The 13,571-nt window shown below is 41.7% G+C and overlaps 1 protein-coding gene across 7 annotated transcripts in view; it reads left to right on the top strand.

Moving 5' to 3' along the window:
* atp8a1 (ATPase phospholipid transporting 8A1) overlaps window positions 1-13,571 on the top strand; it is a 109,852-nt gene that overhangs the window by 55,269 nt on the left and 41,012 nt on the right. For all 7 annotated transcript variants that reach the window (XM_040015849.1, XM_040015851.1, XM_040015847.1 and 4 more), the window contains 8 exons: window positions 221-303; window positions 1,046-1,095; window positions 1,395-1,464; window positions 2,273-2,357; window positions 4,721-4,860; window positions 6,641-6,779; window positions 9,061-9,125; window positions 12,917-13,089. In XM_040015849.1, coding sequence (XP_039871783.1) covers window positions 221-303; window positions 1,046-1,095; window positions 1,395-1,464; window positions 2,273-2,357; window positions 4,721-4,860; window positions 6,641-6,779; window positions 9,061-9,125; window positions 12,917-13,089 — 805 coding nt within the window. The remainder of the gene's footprint in view (window positions 1-220; window positions 304-1,045; window positions 1,096-1,394; window positions 1,465-2,272; window positions 2,358-4,720; window positions 4,861-6,640; window positions 6,780-9,060; window positions 9,126-12,916; window positions 13,090-13,571) is intronic.

Genomic DNA, 13,571 nt, shown 5'->3' with positions numbered 1-13,571 from the left:
GTGAAGTGAACTATAAAAGAACAGTAGAGAGCTCTTTCTTGCCCTGCAGCATCCCCATGCACACGGTAGCTGGATCACAGGTTTCAGTCACTGTACTGAACCAGGTTCATGCAGCAACTGTGAAACATGGCTGCTGTGGTAAATACCAGGCTCAAATGTAATGTTACCTTGGATATTTGTAAAGGTGTTTTTATCTGTAACATTTTTCTTTGCTCCCCAGATGAAGGCGCTTTAGTGAGAGCAGCACGAAACCTTGGCTTCGTGTTTTCTGGTCGAACCCCAGACAGCGTCATTGTGGAAATTGTAAGTTGGACAAAACAAGTTAAAGAAAGGCAAACAGCCTATTATACAGGTCTGCTTAATCTATAATACTGGCATCATCGTGCTCCGGTCGGCATCTAAATAAGTCCCATCTGTAGGCTAGTTCATTTCCAAAAAACACTAAACTATCCCCTTGTCTATTTCACAGTACTTCATGAAATTTGTCAGATGTTTTGAAACAGAACTAAAACAAATACACTAAAAGTGGTTTTCCACTTGGATCACAGTGATGGAAAAACACAACATTTGCCGTGATTATATCCTGAGTTGATGCAGTGTGTCCTCTCCAACGCTCGGGTCACTCATCCTGTTGTTCTCCTAATTGGCTAACCTGATGATTGCACTCAAAGAGCCTGAGGCTGAAAGGCCAGAGCCATTTCCTCTCTTTTTTTCGCCCCTTTTTGGTCGGAACATCTCGTCTCCTAGACGTTTGTCCAATTTCTTAGTCTTTATTAGACCTTCTAAAGCTCTCAGCATCTACTTTAATCACTCTGTCTTGTACCTAGCAGTGTCCACAATTAAGAAAGTTAATTGAATTTTACCTTGTTATTCTCCTTCCATCGGCTCAGTGCAAGCAACTGATAAACACATTTAAGTGCAATTAAAGCTGATTGGAGGAGGATGGCAGGCTTGGCTGTGCTACTTAAGATAACTTGTCTCAGAAGACTGAGGTTGAAGTGTCTCCTTCTGAATTATGTTAACGCTCACGTCTCTTTCAATTCAGGTTGGAACAGAGGAACGATATGAACTGCTTCATGTGCTGGAGTTTACAAGGTACAGTTATTATGTTTTTATTATGCATATACACCATCAACATGCCTTATTTAACAGTCTTTTACTATAGAGTTTTCTGTTTGAGCCTCAGTAGCATCATCATTAATTAACTAATTAATCCTAGTTAACCCCACTGTGGTCACATGGTTATCTTGTTACCCACTCTTTGTTTTCAGTAATCATGTGCTAGCTCAAACCATGCATTACTTTAGCATTGTGGTAACACACTGCTGTTATTTCTCTCCTTATTCCACCTTCTTCTGCCCTCTCACTCTCTCTTGGCTTTTTTTATCGCTTAGCGCAAGGAAGAGGATGTCAGTCATCATGCGCACCCCATCTGGGAAGATCCGCCTCTACTGCAAAGGAGCTGTGAGTGTCTGTCTCTCTCCATAGCAACGCGTGACAGGTCATCACCATCATCGCCGAAACGCTCTTCTCTCCTTATTGCCTCTCGCTCATGTCAGGAAATCTTTTCATTGGGTGACAGGATGAAGCAAGATCACCACATTTCACACATCTCTGCCAAATAACAAATAAACATTATGGCCAGACTACATTTAATCCTCAGTAAGATTTAATCGGATCTACAATTTCCTGGATTGCAACAATTTTGTGCTGTGAATATAATACAAAAGTGAGAGCAGAATTACAAATTGCACAGTATAACACAACATCAATATTTTATTTTTAAATGTTACATGGTTATTGCAACACCCCTAATCTGTGGAGAAGGGACGAGATAGCGGAAGCGTTCTATTGGCTATTTGGGTTTGAGTAGGTTTTGGTCACAAGAACATAAACAGTCCGTGTGGCCAGAAAAACTGGATTGTACTGAACCACCAGACAACAGAAAGCGTTTGTTTTCATCCGATGATGATTCATCTTTTAACAAGCTTTTTTCCATTCATCTATAAACAATAACCCGTGGATGGAACTGCTTATTCTTAGTCCAGATATATGGCTGCACCAAAAGTCTTGAGTTCCCAGATCAGGCTTCTCCAAATGTATATCTCTTTTTTAATACAAATAGCTAGAGTTATCTGAGTAGGAACATGAAGTGCTTCTACATGGGCCGAACACAGCCTTAGACCCACATTTGCAAAGCAGCACAAGTCCAGGTGGTTCCTTTCTTTCCTCTCTGGGTGTCAGTAACCAGTGAGTGTTTGTTTCCCTTCAGGACACAGTGATCTATGACCGCCTGGCAGACAGCTCTAGGTACAAAGAGATCACATTGAAGCACCTGGAGCAGTTTGCCACTGAAGGTGAGTGGACCAACATCGCCCCCTGTCTGCCAACAATAATGTATCTTTTCAGGATGCTGTACATCCCTGCGTCATCTCTGGACAGAAGTAAACAAACTTCCTCTTCCTGAGAGCCTTTCCTCTCATGCATTATTTAATGGAAATTTCCTTCTAGTGGGAATATTCTGCTGTAATTTTAACACACAAGGCTGTTGACCTGAAGGAAACTGCACCACATACTCTGCTTCTTGTTCTATGATCATACTGCCCCCTTGTGAGACACCAGCAAAATGATGTCATTAGGAATATTTGATGTGTGCTAAATTTAGCATCCAGGACAGATTGTGAGGATCTTCAGGCCCAGTAATTCCCAGTCCAAGTGGAGATACTACAGATGAAAACCTACTTTATCTGCTGCTCACTTTTGCCATTTTGATCCCATAACATCTTTCAGACTAGAATTCTTTAGTCAGTGTCTTGGACATTTGTCTCATTTAAAGTGCAAATTAATCCACTTTAAATGAGACAATACCTCAATCAAATATTTAGACATAAAACATGTCTTAATGTGGGTAACCAACTGTGGAAATGTCATTCTGCCATCTATTAGAGTTATTCTTATTAAATTCTAGTAAAAATATCTGGAACGTATCGAGTCACAACTCTCCCAAGCATCTGTTCTTTCCAGTGTATTCCTGTACATTAAAGGTTTTTACAGAGTACTTTATTCATACATCTGTGTAGGTTCTCAGTCAACCAGGTCGAGGTACTCTTATGTGCTGGAAATGAAGGCAACTGGACTCCTTTGTGGTTCAGAGATTTTCACCTCCTATTCTAGAGGCTTCTTCAGTTCTGTAAATTGCTGGAGAGTCATTTTACAGACCTGGTGGTGTTATGTGCTCGAAAGTGGTCGTGGGAGTCACTGAACCACCCTGTAATGTGAGTTGTTAAGAGTCACATGAGCCGAGGTGTGAATTTAGGTGTGGGTCATTACCCTTCTGTCAGAGGCCAAGGTCCTGAGACCCTGCCCCACCCCCTATTATGTGATTTGTTCAGGTCACATGGTTCAAGGTGTGAACAGGGATTTCATGAAGTGATAAAGGGAGCTGGTGCCATTTGCCACCACCTTTGTTCAATGATAGTCGTTCATATTTGATGTCGATGACCTCCTTTGCACTTCTCCCAAACAGCCTGAAAGAGTGACCTTTCTCCTTTAGGATGCATGCGTACAGCTGAGTGTCCTGTCGAGATGATTCTCCTAGATTGTGTTCCTCACTGAATTGCGCTTCACATTTGGTATTTGGGTCTTGTCAACCCAAGTGAGCCTTGACCTTTGTGACCTTAATAAATCACATGATGAAAAGGGCCCTTTTGCACAATGAGCCACGCCTTGATTCAGACTTTTGCTTACATGGTCCTTTATGTCTCACGTGATTACAAGGTGGGTCAGTGACTCCAGGGGGCAATCCCACCAGTGGGGTCTCGCCATCAGTTTATAGAGCTGAAGAAGCTTCTTAAATTAGAGGTAAAACATCTTCATGGACCAAAAGGGTCTGTTTGCCTTCATTTCCAATCTTTAAGGCAGGGGTGTCAGACGTATAGCCGGCGAGCCGGAATTGGACTGTATTATCAAAAGTTTTATAGCTTCTCCTCCTGACATGGCCATTCATACTACACCAAAGTAAATAAGTAATAGATAAACATTTCAATAACAGAACATTTCAGAAAATAAAAACTGAAATGTTTTGTTGGAAATGCTCTTATTTTTCATATGCTAAGATAGCTGATCTGAATTTTGAATTTAATTGAATTTAATGACATTTTTAAACATAATTTTATTAAATGTAATACATAAAAATAACTGTTAATCAAAGTTTGTAACTGGGGAAGTTACCATGACGTTATCAGTTGATTCGAAAATTGACCGTACTAAGCAGCAGCTGTCTTTGTTCAACAAAGACAGCTGCTGCTTTTCTCAGCTCCTATTTAGCGTATGTCAGTGACCCTTTAGTACCTTTTATTTACCCCCCAAAAATATGAAAAGTGGACTTTAAGCAAATTTATACTCTGAATAGGTAAAGTAATACAGTAATGGTGTCTGAATAACCTGCTTCGGATGCAAGATTTAAATCTAAATCTGATGGTTTAGCTTTGAATAGTATCCGATGGTTATTTTGCTGGAGTTACCGTTCATGCTGCGTATTGTATTGATTAATATGGTCAGAAATATAGCTGACTTAAGTAGCAGTGTTTTCATTGAACTGGGTCTATCTGTGTAACACGTTTAACAGTGATTGCAGAGCACAAGCTTTGTTTTGTAATGTTAAACAGTCAGAACTATGACATTCGACCCAAATGTTGCGATGCTGCTTTTAATCTTGTAGGCCTGCGCACTCTGTGCTTTGCGGTGGCAGACATCAGTGAATCGTCCTATCAGCAGTGGTTGGAGATCCACCACAGAGCCTGCACCTCCCTGCAGAACAGAGCCTTAAAACTGGAGGAGAGCTACGAACTGATAGAGAAGGTTTGTTAAGCGACATCCTGTTTGTGTGCACTGTGTCGGTTTTTCTGAAAGGGCTATTTTTTATTGCAGAATCCAGTTTGACTGACAAGCAGCACAAAGCTTTTCATCTGGTTAAATGCGGCAATTTCTTAATGCGGAGGATTTTTATAGGAACAAAACTTCTGAAAAGTCAGACTGGCCTTGAGCTGAAGTGTAACTAGTGGGGAAAATGAAATAACGTCTGGAAACCTGCAAAAGTTCAAACTCGTGTGTGTTTTTATACGTTTCACCAGCAGGTAGAGTTGGTTTTCTGTGAGGTGGGTCTGTGTGGAAGCGTTAGTCAAACACAGGAAGCCACAGAGTAAATCAGCCACTTGGCAGGTTCGTCATGGCTGCTCTTGGCTGCCCAAAACAAATGGGGGCAATCAATCATGAAATAAACATAAAAGCTTTCAGAGAGAAAAATTTAACGCGCGTTGCCAAATGAGCAGAGCGTGGCACTGCGGCCCAACCCCAATTCCCTTCCCTCGGTCCCACCCCTCTGTTTCTGCAGTTAGGGGAGGTAAGGTCTCCTGTTTCTTTTGGGATGAAGAGGTGGCCTTTGGAGGACTAGATGACCAAAGGGTGATTGTGATTGGGCCAGGGTTAGGGCCACCCACACTTAAAAATGCACACAGTAATGCCACAGGGGGGCACAGTGGAGTTATAGTGAAATGTTAAGGATGGAGGCATTCCTGCAGTGTGTCCGAAGTTTCTCCTTCTCATCATTTCTTAACTAAAATGCTGATTACGTATTATGTGGGAAAATCTTCCTATTTGATCCTGATTGTTCTTTTAAAAAACAATTGTTTTGTATTGATACGCTGTTTTAGCTGTTTAATATCTAATTCTTCATTATTTTTCCCCATTTATTTCTCACTGGTCTACTGCAGGGGATACTTTTTATGATCCCTGACTAATCTAAGTACAAGTGTATTTATTGTTTACTGTTTGTCAGTGCAAAGTAATCTGCTCGAGCTCCACTGTGAAAATTCAGAACTTTATTTCCCCTTTTTAACATATTAGAAGCAGTAGTGGTGAATTCATACGAGTCTTTGTCCCAGTGGAAACTTAAGCTACATATACTGGACAGACTCTACCAGCAACATACTGACTATGATCCCGTTTCTCCCTCATTCAACTGGTACTTGTATCATAATTTACAAAGAGTGCTTTTAACAGCAGCCATAGAAAGAAATGAAAGGCTTACGATGAAAAGGCAAAAGAAAGTTTGGCACATCCAGTCATGGTCTTTCCCAGGCATAGTTTTCCGGGCTGTGTGGTTCCCAGTGATTAGCGTGGACAGACCTACAGACGTCCAGGCAGTAAGGCTCAGGTCACAACTTAAAGAGCTTCCAGAGCCTTTCCTCTGCTGCTGGCTCCTGTCTCCCCTCTACCCCTGGCTCTTGTCAAACCTTTGGCCCTGTGATGTGCCCATACAAGCCCACAGCCAGCCACAGAGCAACACAGTTTCCTGGGGAAAAAACAGCAGCTGCATTTTGTGGGTGTGCTTGTGTGGCAGAGATCGTGTCTATAGATGCAAACACAGATGCAGGGGCACAGTAACGGATCCAAAACCCCTTAAGTCCACCGCCGCGGTTTTTACTTGGTGATAAACAAGAGCGGCTGATGAGGGGAAAAACTCGACTGAGTGAGTGACACTATCCCGGCTCAGATGTTTGCCTGACACGTGACGTTTTAAAGGCCTTCCTGTGTTATGATCCTCACTAACTGACTTGTTTACTGACTTTCTTTGGTGCAGAACCTGCAGCTCCTGGGTGCCACCGCGATAGAGGATAAGCTCCAGGATAAAGTGCCGGAGACCATCGAGACTCTAATGAAGGCTGACATAAAGATCTGGATCCTGACTGGGGACAAACAGGAAACAGCCATCAATATTGGTAAGCAGCAGCATTTGTGACCGGATGCTTTCCGAGCTTTATTTCTATGTGAATTCTGCTGTGTCGTGTGGTTTTATTGGTACAATTATTAGTATTTTTACCAGAAATGGGGCACAGCATAAAGGTCAGATATCAGTCACACCAAAGGAAGCCTACTTCAAGGCTGCCACACTGCCAAAAAGCAGACTGATGCAGCTGACATTGCTAAGATTGAGTTCCCCTGTTATGCAAAAGCAACAATAGCTATTTTCCTTCTTGTTTGTGCTTCACGATGCACTTTAACCTTATTTGTGTACGAGGTCTCATACCAAAAGGAAAGTCCCTGGCAAGCCTGATGTTTTTTTTCTGTGCTAAAGTGCATGCCAGCCTCTTACAGGTACTCCAGTCATCCTTCACCCAGAAAGACAAACAGCTGACAAGCTGAATGTTTCTCTGTCACACATATCTAGTGAAAGCATGCGTCGCAGAATGCCAGATGATGTATGAGCACCCTGCACTGACATGAAATAAATAACACGCATATGTACACAAGCAGGCACGTCTCACGTATCTAGGTGCCCCAGAGGCAGATATTATCAGAAAGGTGAATGCCTAACGCTGGTCGTCCGTTTGGGTTTGTATTCTTCTTCGTTCTGCGCTAGACGTGGGCAAATCAAACAAATGGATCGACCTTGAATACAGTCAGCCAGGTAACACGGAGGTCAGAAAAAACAGATATCAAAAGTGCCTCCGTTTGTGGCTGCTCCTGCTGCTCCTGCTGCTCACTGAATCAGCCCTTTGTACCCACTGTGCCCAGATGTGAGGCAGCAGAAGCCCATGCTCACTGGAAGTATTTTTACAGGTTCGCCTTTTGACTGGGTTGCTCTGTAAAAATTCTGCTTAATATTTACTTTATTTTTTTACTACTTTCCTCACTGAAAGATGATACCAGTTGGCAGAGTTTATGGTGCACCTTTAGCCAAATCAGACACCTGAATTCAGGCCAGGACATTATTTAACATTTGGAGGTGGCCGAAACCACCCAAGTGCCACTTTTGGCACATAATACTGGCATGCTCATTAAATGAAATCTTTGTTAATGCAATAATATTCTTATTTGTAAAGCATACAGGTGTGCTGATTTGAAGCTCTGAAGTGATTGTCCTAAATCTAGTTTGTCCCTAAACCTGAAGTATAATGACATACGATAAAGAAACGACTCTGATGCTTTTAGGCTGTCTGACAAAGGAGCAATGTTTGCTCTTGGACACGCTCTCGCTGCTATGAGCTGCTAGCTGAGAGGAGTCTGTGTGCACGTAATTCTCAAGGCAGGTAAGAGCCAGAATTTACTAAAAGGAAAGAGCCAGCCGATCAGTTAGGGAAACAGTGTTCACTTTGCTAAACGGAAGGCAGTATTGACAAGGGGGAAGGGAGTGACCGAGAGAGGCTGCGTCCAGATGGGGAGACGTTTTGCACACATTGGCAAATTTTTGGACGTTTGCACCTTTGCACTTAAGAAAACAATCTGCCAGACCCCAGCCCTGTTTGGTTTTGACTCTGGAGGTGAAATTTGCTCATTTCCTCTGTACGTACATATGTGTGTGCGTTTGTGCATATTGTGGGTGCACTATTCTTCGGCTATGTGTTTTGTGTTGTCTAAGTTTCACTCAGAGAATGCCACCCATATATTCACAAAACAGAGGCTTTGTGGTAACCCCCTTAAAGAAACTAAAATCCCTTTCCAGACAGAAGCAAAGTGCAGAAGCCCACAAATATTTATGTGGTTATGGCCGCAGATGGCAGCCCTTTTCATACAGCCACAGCGCTGAACTGAAGGCTTCAGTCTTGGTTCATGAAATATTTCTGTTTTCCCCAATGGGAGGCGCCCTCTACCACCTTGCTGGTGACCCCGAGCATCTGTCCCCGCCAAAAGCTGAGGGAAACGCTCCCAAGAGAGCCATGTTGGGTAACTCGGAGTTGTAACTGCCTATTAAAACAGGAAACTGACAAACTCTTGTAAACCAAACTCATTAGTCATGTGCTGAGACACTTGCTTTGAGCTGTAAAATTTTAATTGGATCCCTTTAAACGTTGTTTCACTTATTTGATTCTTCTAGGTTTTATATATTTAATATTTGCATGTGGATGCAGGTTTGGGATGAGCTAACTGGACTCTTTACATTTAAGGCAACTATAATTTTATGAGAGTAAAATTGGATTAATTAAAAGTTTTATGTATTTTATGTGCTCCTATATTTGTGCAGTGCTTAAGATTTTTTTTGTTTGTTTTGTTTTTTTGCAGGACATTCCTGCAAATTGCTGACGAAGAACATGGGCATGATTGTGATCAATGAAGACACTTTGGATGTAAGTATACGAGATTTTGTTTATCCATAAATCAAACTTCTCTGGAAAGGGGAATCAAAACACATAAAACTCACAGTTGTTTCACAAAATCTATGAGCACGGCTGTTCTAAAACGACTTCATTCAAAATGTAATTTAAAGCATGATTTCATTTTTCCATTACTGTGTTAAAAATAATACTAATGTATTTGCCATTTGGCTCGTGACTCTAATTCCAGCATATCAGTATGAGTGTTGGATACGTCTAGTAAAGCAGCGTTGTTGTCAGAGATCAACATGAACTAAAAGCCTTTAAAGTATGTTTGTTATGAAGTGAAATAACAAATATGGATCATTTGGGCTTCAGATTTATCAGAATATCGGACAGTAACCAACACTGATCAACAGTTCTTGTACGTGGAAAACAGTACAGAAGTTAAAGAACTTACTAAGATAAAAACATCTGTCCCCTCATGACCTCACCCCGTCCCCATGAAAACCAGAAAATCTCCAAACTAAAATGATGAGGCTACAGGGAGTCTTCCTCATAAAGTTCTCACAACTTCCCAGATTCTGCATTTAACCTCTTTAAGACACCCAACAGAGAAGTCTGTCGACCCCACGGCAGGAGAGCCTTGTCTGTTGTTTCTAAGACTGAAAAGGGCAAGTCCCTGCACTTCCAACAGGAGAAAGCTGCCGAGCACAGGAGCCACAGATGGAGGAGAAACGTGCTGTGTTTAGCTTGTCGGACACAGAAGGGGGGGATGGCGAGAAGGAGGGAATGAAGGAGTGGAAAGCGGGGCGGGGGGCTGTTTGGGGGTGATGACGGACGGCCTTCACTCTGTCAGCCGGTCGTTAGGCGTGATAAATGAAGTTGAGGCAGAAATTCGGGGTTGGTGCATTCATAAAGCTCACGAACCAGCACTTTGAAATGTCAGCTCCCATTCTGCTGTGCTTGAGCAGATGCTTACATAAGGCAGTTTGTTAAAAATCTCTCCGACAACACTGAGGAGGAACAGTGAACAGAGGACCAGGCAGCAGAGCGGGTAGTTCTGAGTCCTTGGGGCATGTCTTGCTTCTTTGCAGTGTTTAGAAACAATTATCAAAGGAAGGACACAGTTTCTGACATTCCCTGTGTTAAACGTTACATGAAGTGAAATCCTTGCAGTAAAATGCTGTCTCTAAGTTAGGATTAGGTCATTCTGAAAAGCTTTGCCTTCTAGTCAGGGTGTTTAATCATTTTGAGAGCATAGCATTGGCATATTAATCTTATTCATCTTACAGCTACAGACGAATGAGGTTCATTATTTTCACGTTTATAAGACTAAAATAGGATTTCTAAACACTCTATCTTAACTGCTCATAGGTAGTTTTTCCAGTGACATATTGGTCAAAAGTATGTGTCCATATTCTTCTCACTAAGATGGAACATGCCCCGTTTGGATGCCTCCAAGTCTAAGAGAGACGATGACATTAGGTCCATACAAACGTCCAGATTCCACGTAATGAGTGTCTCATTCTTTTGGCTGTATCACTTAAGGCGTATATAAACAATGGAGCTCCACAGGCTCTTGTGGATTTCTGAATGGACGGTACATACGCTTCCAAAAACCAAACACTAGCTTGTCACATAGGCCAAACTGGTCATTAGAGCCACAACAAAAGAGGCTTTAGGAGGAGACATGTAGCATTAGTGCAAAAATTCCTTAGTGGGGAATTGGGAGTTGGGGGGGTGAATGGCCGCCCTCCTTAAGGAAATGGTAAACTTTGCTTATCACGCTGGGGTGGATACATTGTACCCGAACAAAGCAAATTCTTTCACATACATGTTTCCAGCACACACATGCTCTCACACTGAGATGTCATCTGGAAAGTCAGAATGTGCAGTTGTAGTTGAATGGAGCAGTTGAATGTAGATATAACAACTTATGACTTTTCCGGCCTGAACGCGCACACACACACACACACGCACACACACACACACGCACCCACACACACACACACACACACACACACCCACACACACGCACACACACACACACGCACCCACACACACACACGCACCCACACACACACACGCACACACCCACACACACGCACCCACGCACCCACACACGCACACACCCACACACACGCACCCACACACGCACACACCCACACACACACACACACACACTTGCCTACCCGCTGCTCATCTCGTGCTGTTTTACAGACCCCATCGGGGATGGCTAAGTCCTCGCAGCTGCTCTCTGCTTGTATCCTCGTGCTCAGTTTCTCTCTTCTGTTAATCCATCATCTCGCTCTCTGTGCGTGTGTCTCGCTCTCCTCCTCTCGCTTTGTGAAACGTAAAGCCACTTTCTCCAAATATTTCCTTTAAGCTGAGGTTTCAGAGTTTTGTTATGCCAAGCGAACATTGCGTGGTCCCCCTGCTACAATCTGACCGCTTTGACATATTTGACCTCCACACCAGCACCCACCCCGCCCTTTAACTGCCATAATTCTTTTTTAATGTTTTCAGCTTTTGGGGCATCAGGAAATTACATTGTCTCCATGCAGTTTGTCTGCCTGGTTATTATTTGTCAGTCTTTTTATTTGTTTGCATGAATATAACCTCTTTCACTTGCACTTCAGTTGAATGCAACAACATAATAATTTAAACTGTTGGTTACTTGTGCAGTAAAAGTTCTACCAAGTGTGTTTAGTAGTATGCTGTCACACAGATAATGGTTACCCACAGAGAGTGGTTTTATTTGCTAATGACTTCACCATCTGTGGTGAGGATGATTTAATGAGTACTACAATGAAGATCTCACCACTCTGTCATCCAGTCCACATGCCCATAGACCACCACAGTTAATCCTCTTGTCAGTGTCATATTTATAGCTTTTCATCAACACCACAGATATATATACTGTAAAAGCAAACAGAATATACTCACAGAACTCATCTGTGTTATTACATCATAGCTAAGGCCTCAGTGTAATAAATAGGAGAATTATAATAAATATTCAAGATATCAAGAGCAGCTGCTCTGGAGCAGTCAGGGATTAGCAGCCAGAGTGGACAGATCTGTCTGTTTGAAAGTAATGCAAATGGAGAATAAAGTTATATTAGTTATATTAAAGTTATATTACTTGTTGGTCGTATGTATGTATATAGATATAGATATATATCAAGTGTATATATGACAATAAATATGTTTATAATTAAAACGTTCTCAGTAGGAATCAGTTCAAACTGTGTGAGTGGCGAGAATCTAATATATGTAAACATTGTTACAGTTTGGGTTGAGATTTAGGTATTGATCATTCATGAAAGCATTACAATAATATAAAGATAATTTTTGGTGGAAATTAAGATGCTAAGATAATTTTTTGTCTTTAGAGATTCTTTAGACCAAATGTTGTCATTTCCAGTGAAGTGTGGACTTGTTTGTTAATTCTGTTTTTAAAGCTCATTATAGCTATTTTTCATTTTATTGTGCTTTTTTTTAATCTATTCTTTTTCATTATTTCGCCATCACGTTCAAAAATTATTTTTGTTTGTTTTATTTTATTCCCTTGTCTGTGAGAAAGTTACTCCAAAATTAAGATAAATGTCATGAAACCTCAGAGGAGTAATATGGGTAATTAAGCAAGTCATTAAATGTGTCAAAATCCTGATCGCCTTCTTTCTTCATTGAGGATCTGCTCTACAGACACCCTTAAAGTGTTATTATACCATTGTTTGGTAATTAATCAGAAACATCATGAGAAGCAAAACCCAAAAACAACATTAAAATATCAAATTCCTGTGCTTTTTCCCCTCTTTTAGAGAACAAGAGAAACCCTCAGCCACCACTGTGGAATGCTGGGAGATTCCCTCTACAAGGAAAACGACTTTGCTCTCATTATTGATGGAAAGACTCTAAAATACGCTCTTACATTTGGAGTGCGCCAGTACTTCCTGGACCTCGCCTTGTCCTGTAAAGCTGTCATATGCTGCAGGTAAAATTTACACCCGAAACAATAAAATAAGCTGGGAACAAGCAAGACATTAAATGTTGTGTCTAAAAGAATCAGGCAGTAAATAATCCGAAAGCCCAAGCTGTTGTCTTGAAGTTTATTTTTCTATTAGAGCCAAATGTTAAAAATGACCCAAGTGAAATTTCAAACTATGTCCTAAATCTACATATTATTATTTCTCCACCATAAAGGTCATTTAGACTTTTTATGGCACCGTAATATAACATGAAGGTGCGCTGTTGACCTGCCCAGGCCACATAAGTGAGAGGAAGCACTTAAGTACTCAAGCAGCCATGACAGGATCTGGGGCCAGAACTCAGCACCATGTTTTCAGAACAACAGCGACCCTTTAGATGCCACGCTATTACTCCGTGCAGTACGTCAAATTTGTATTTATTTTTTTGCCCCCACCTCCACCTGCCTTTGCCTTGTGCACACTCTGTGGGCACTAAGATACACCGCGA

This window comes from Simochromis diagramma, unplaced genomic scaffold, assembly GCF_900408965.1.
Source record: "Simochromis diagramma unplaced genomic scaffold, fSimDia1.1 OVJJ01000685.1, whole genome shotgun sequence".
In the NCBI taxonomy this organism is placed as follows: Eukaryota; Metazoa; Chordata; class Actinopteri; order Cichliformes; family Cichlidae; genus Simochromis; species Simochromis diagramma.
Note: the sequence above shows the minus strand (reverse complement) of the source record. Positions and strands in the feature narration are given on the sequence as shown.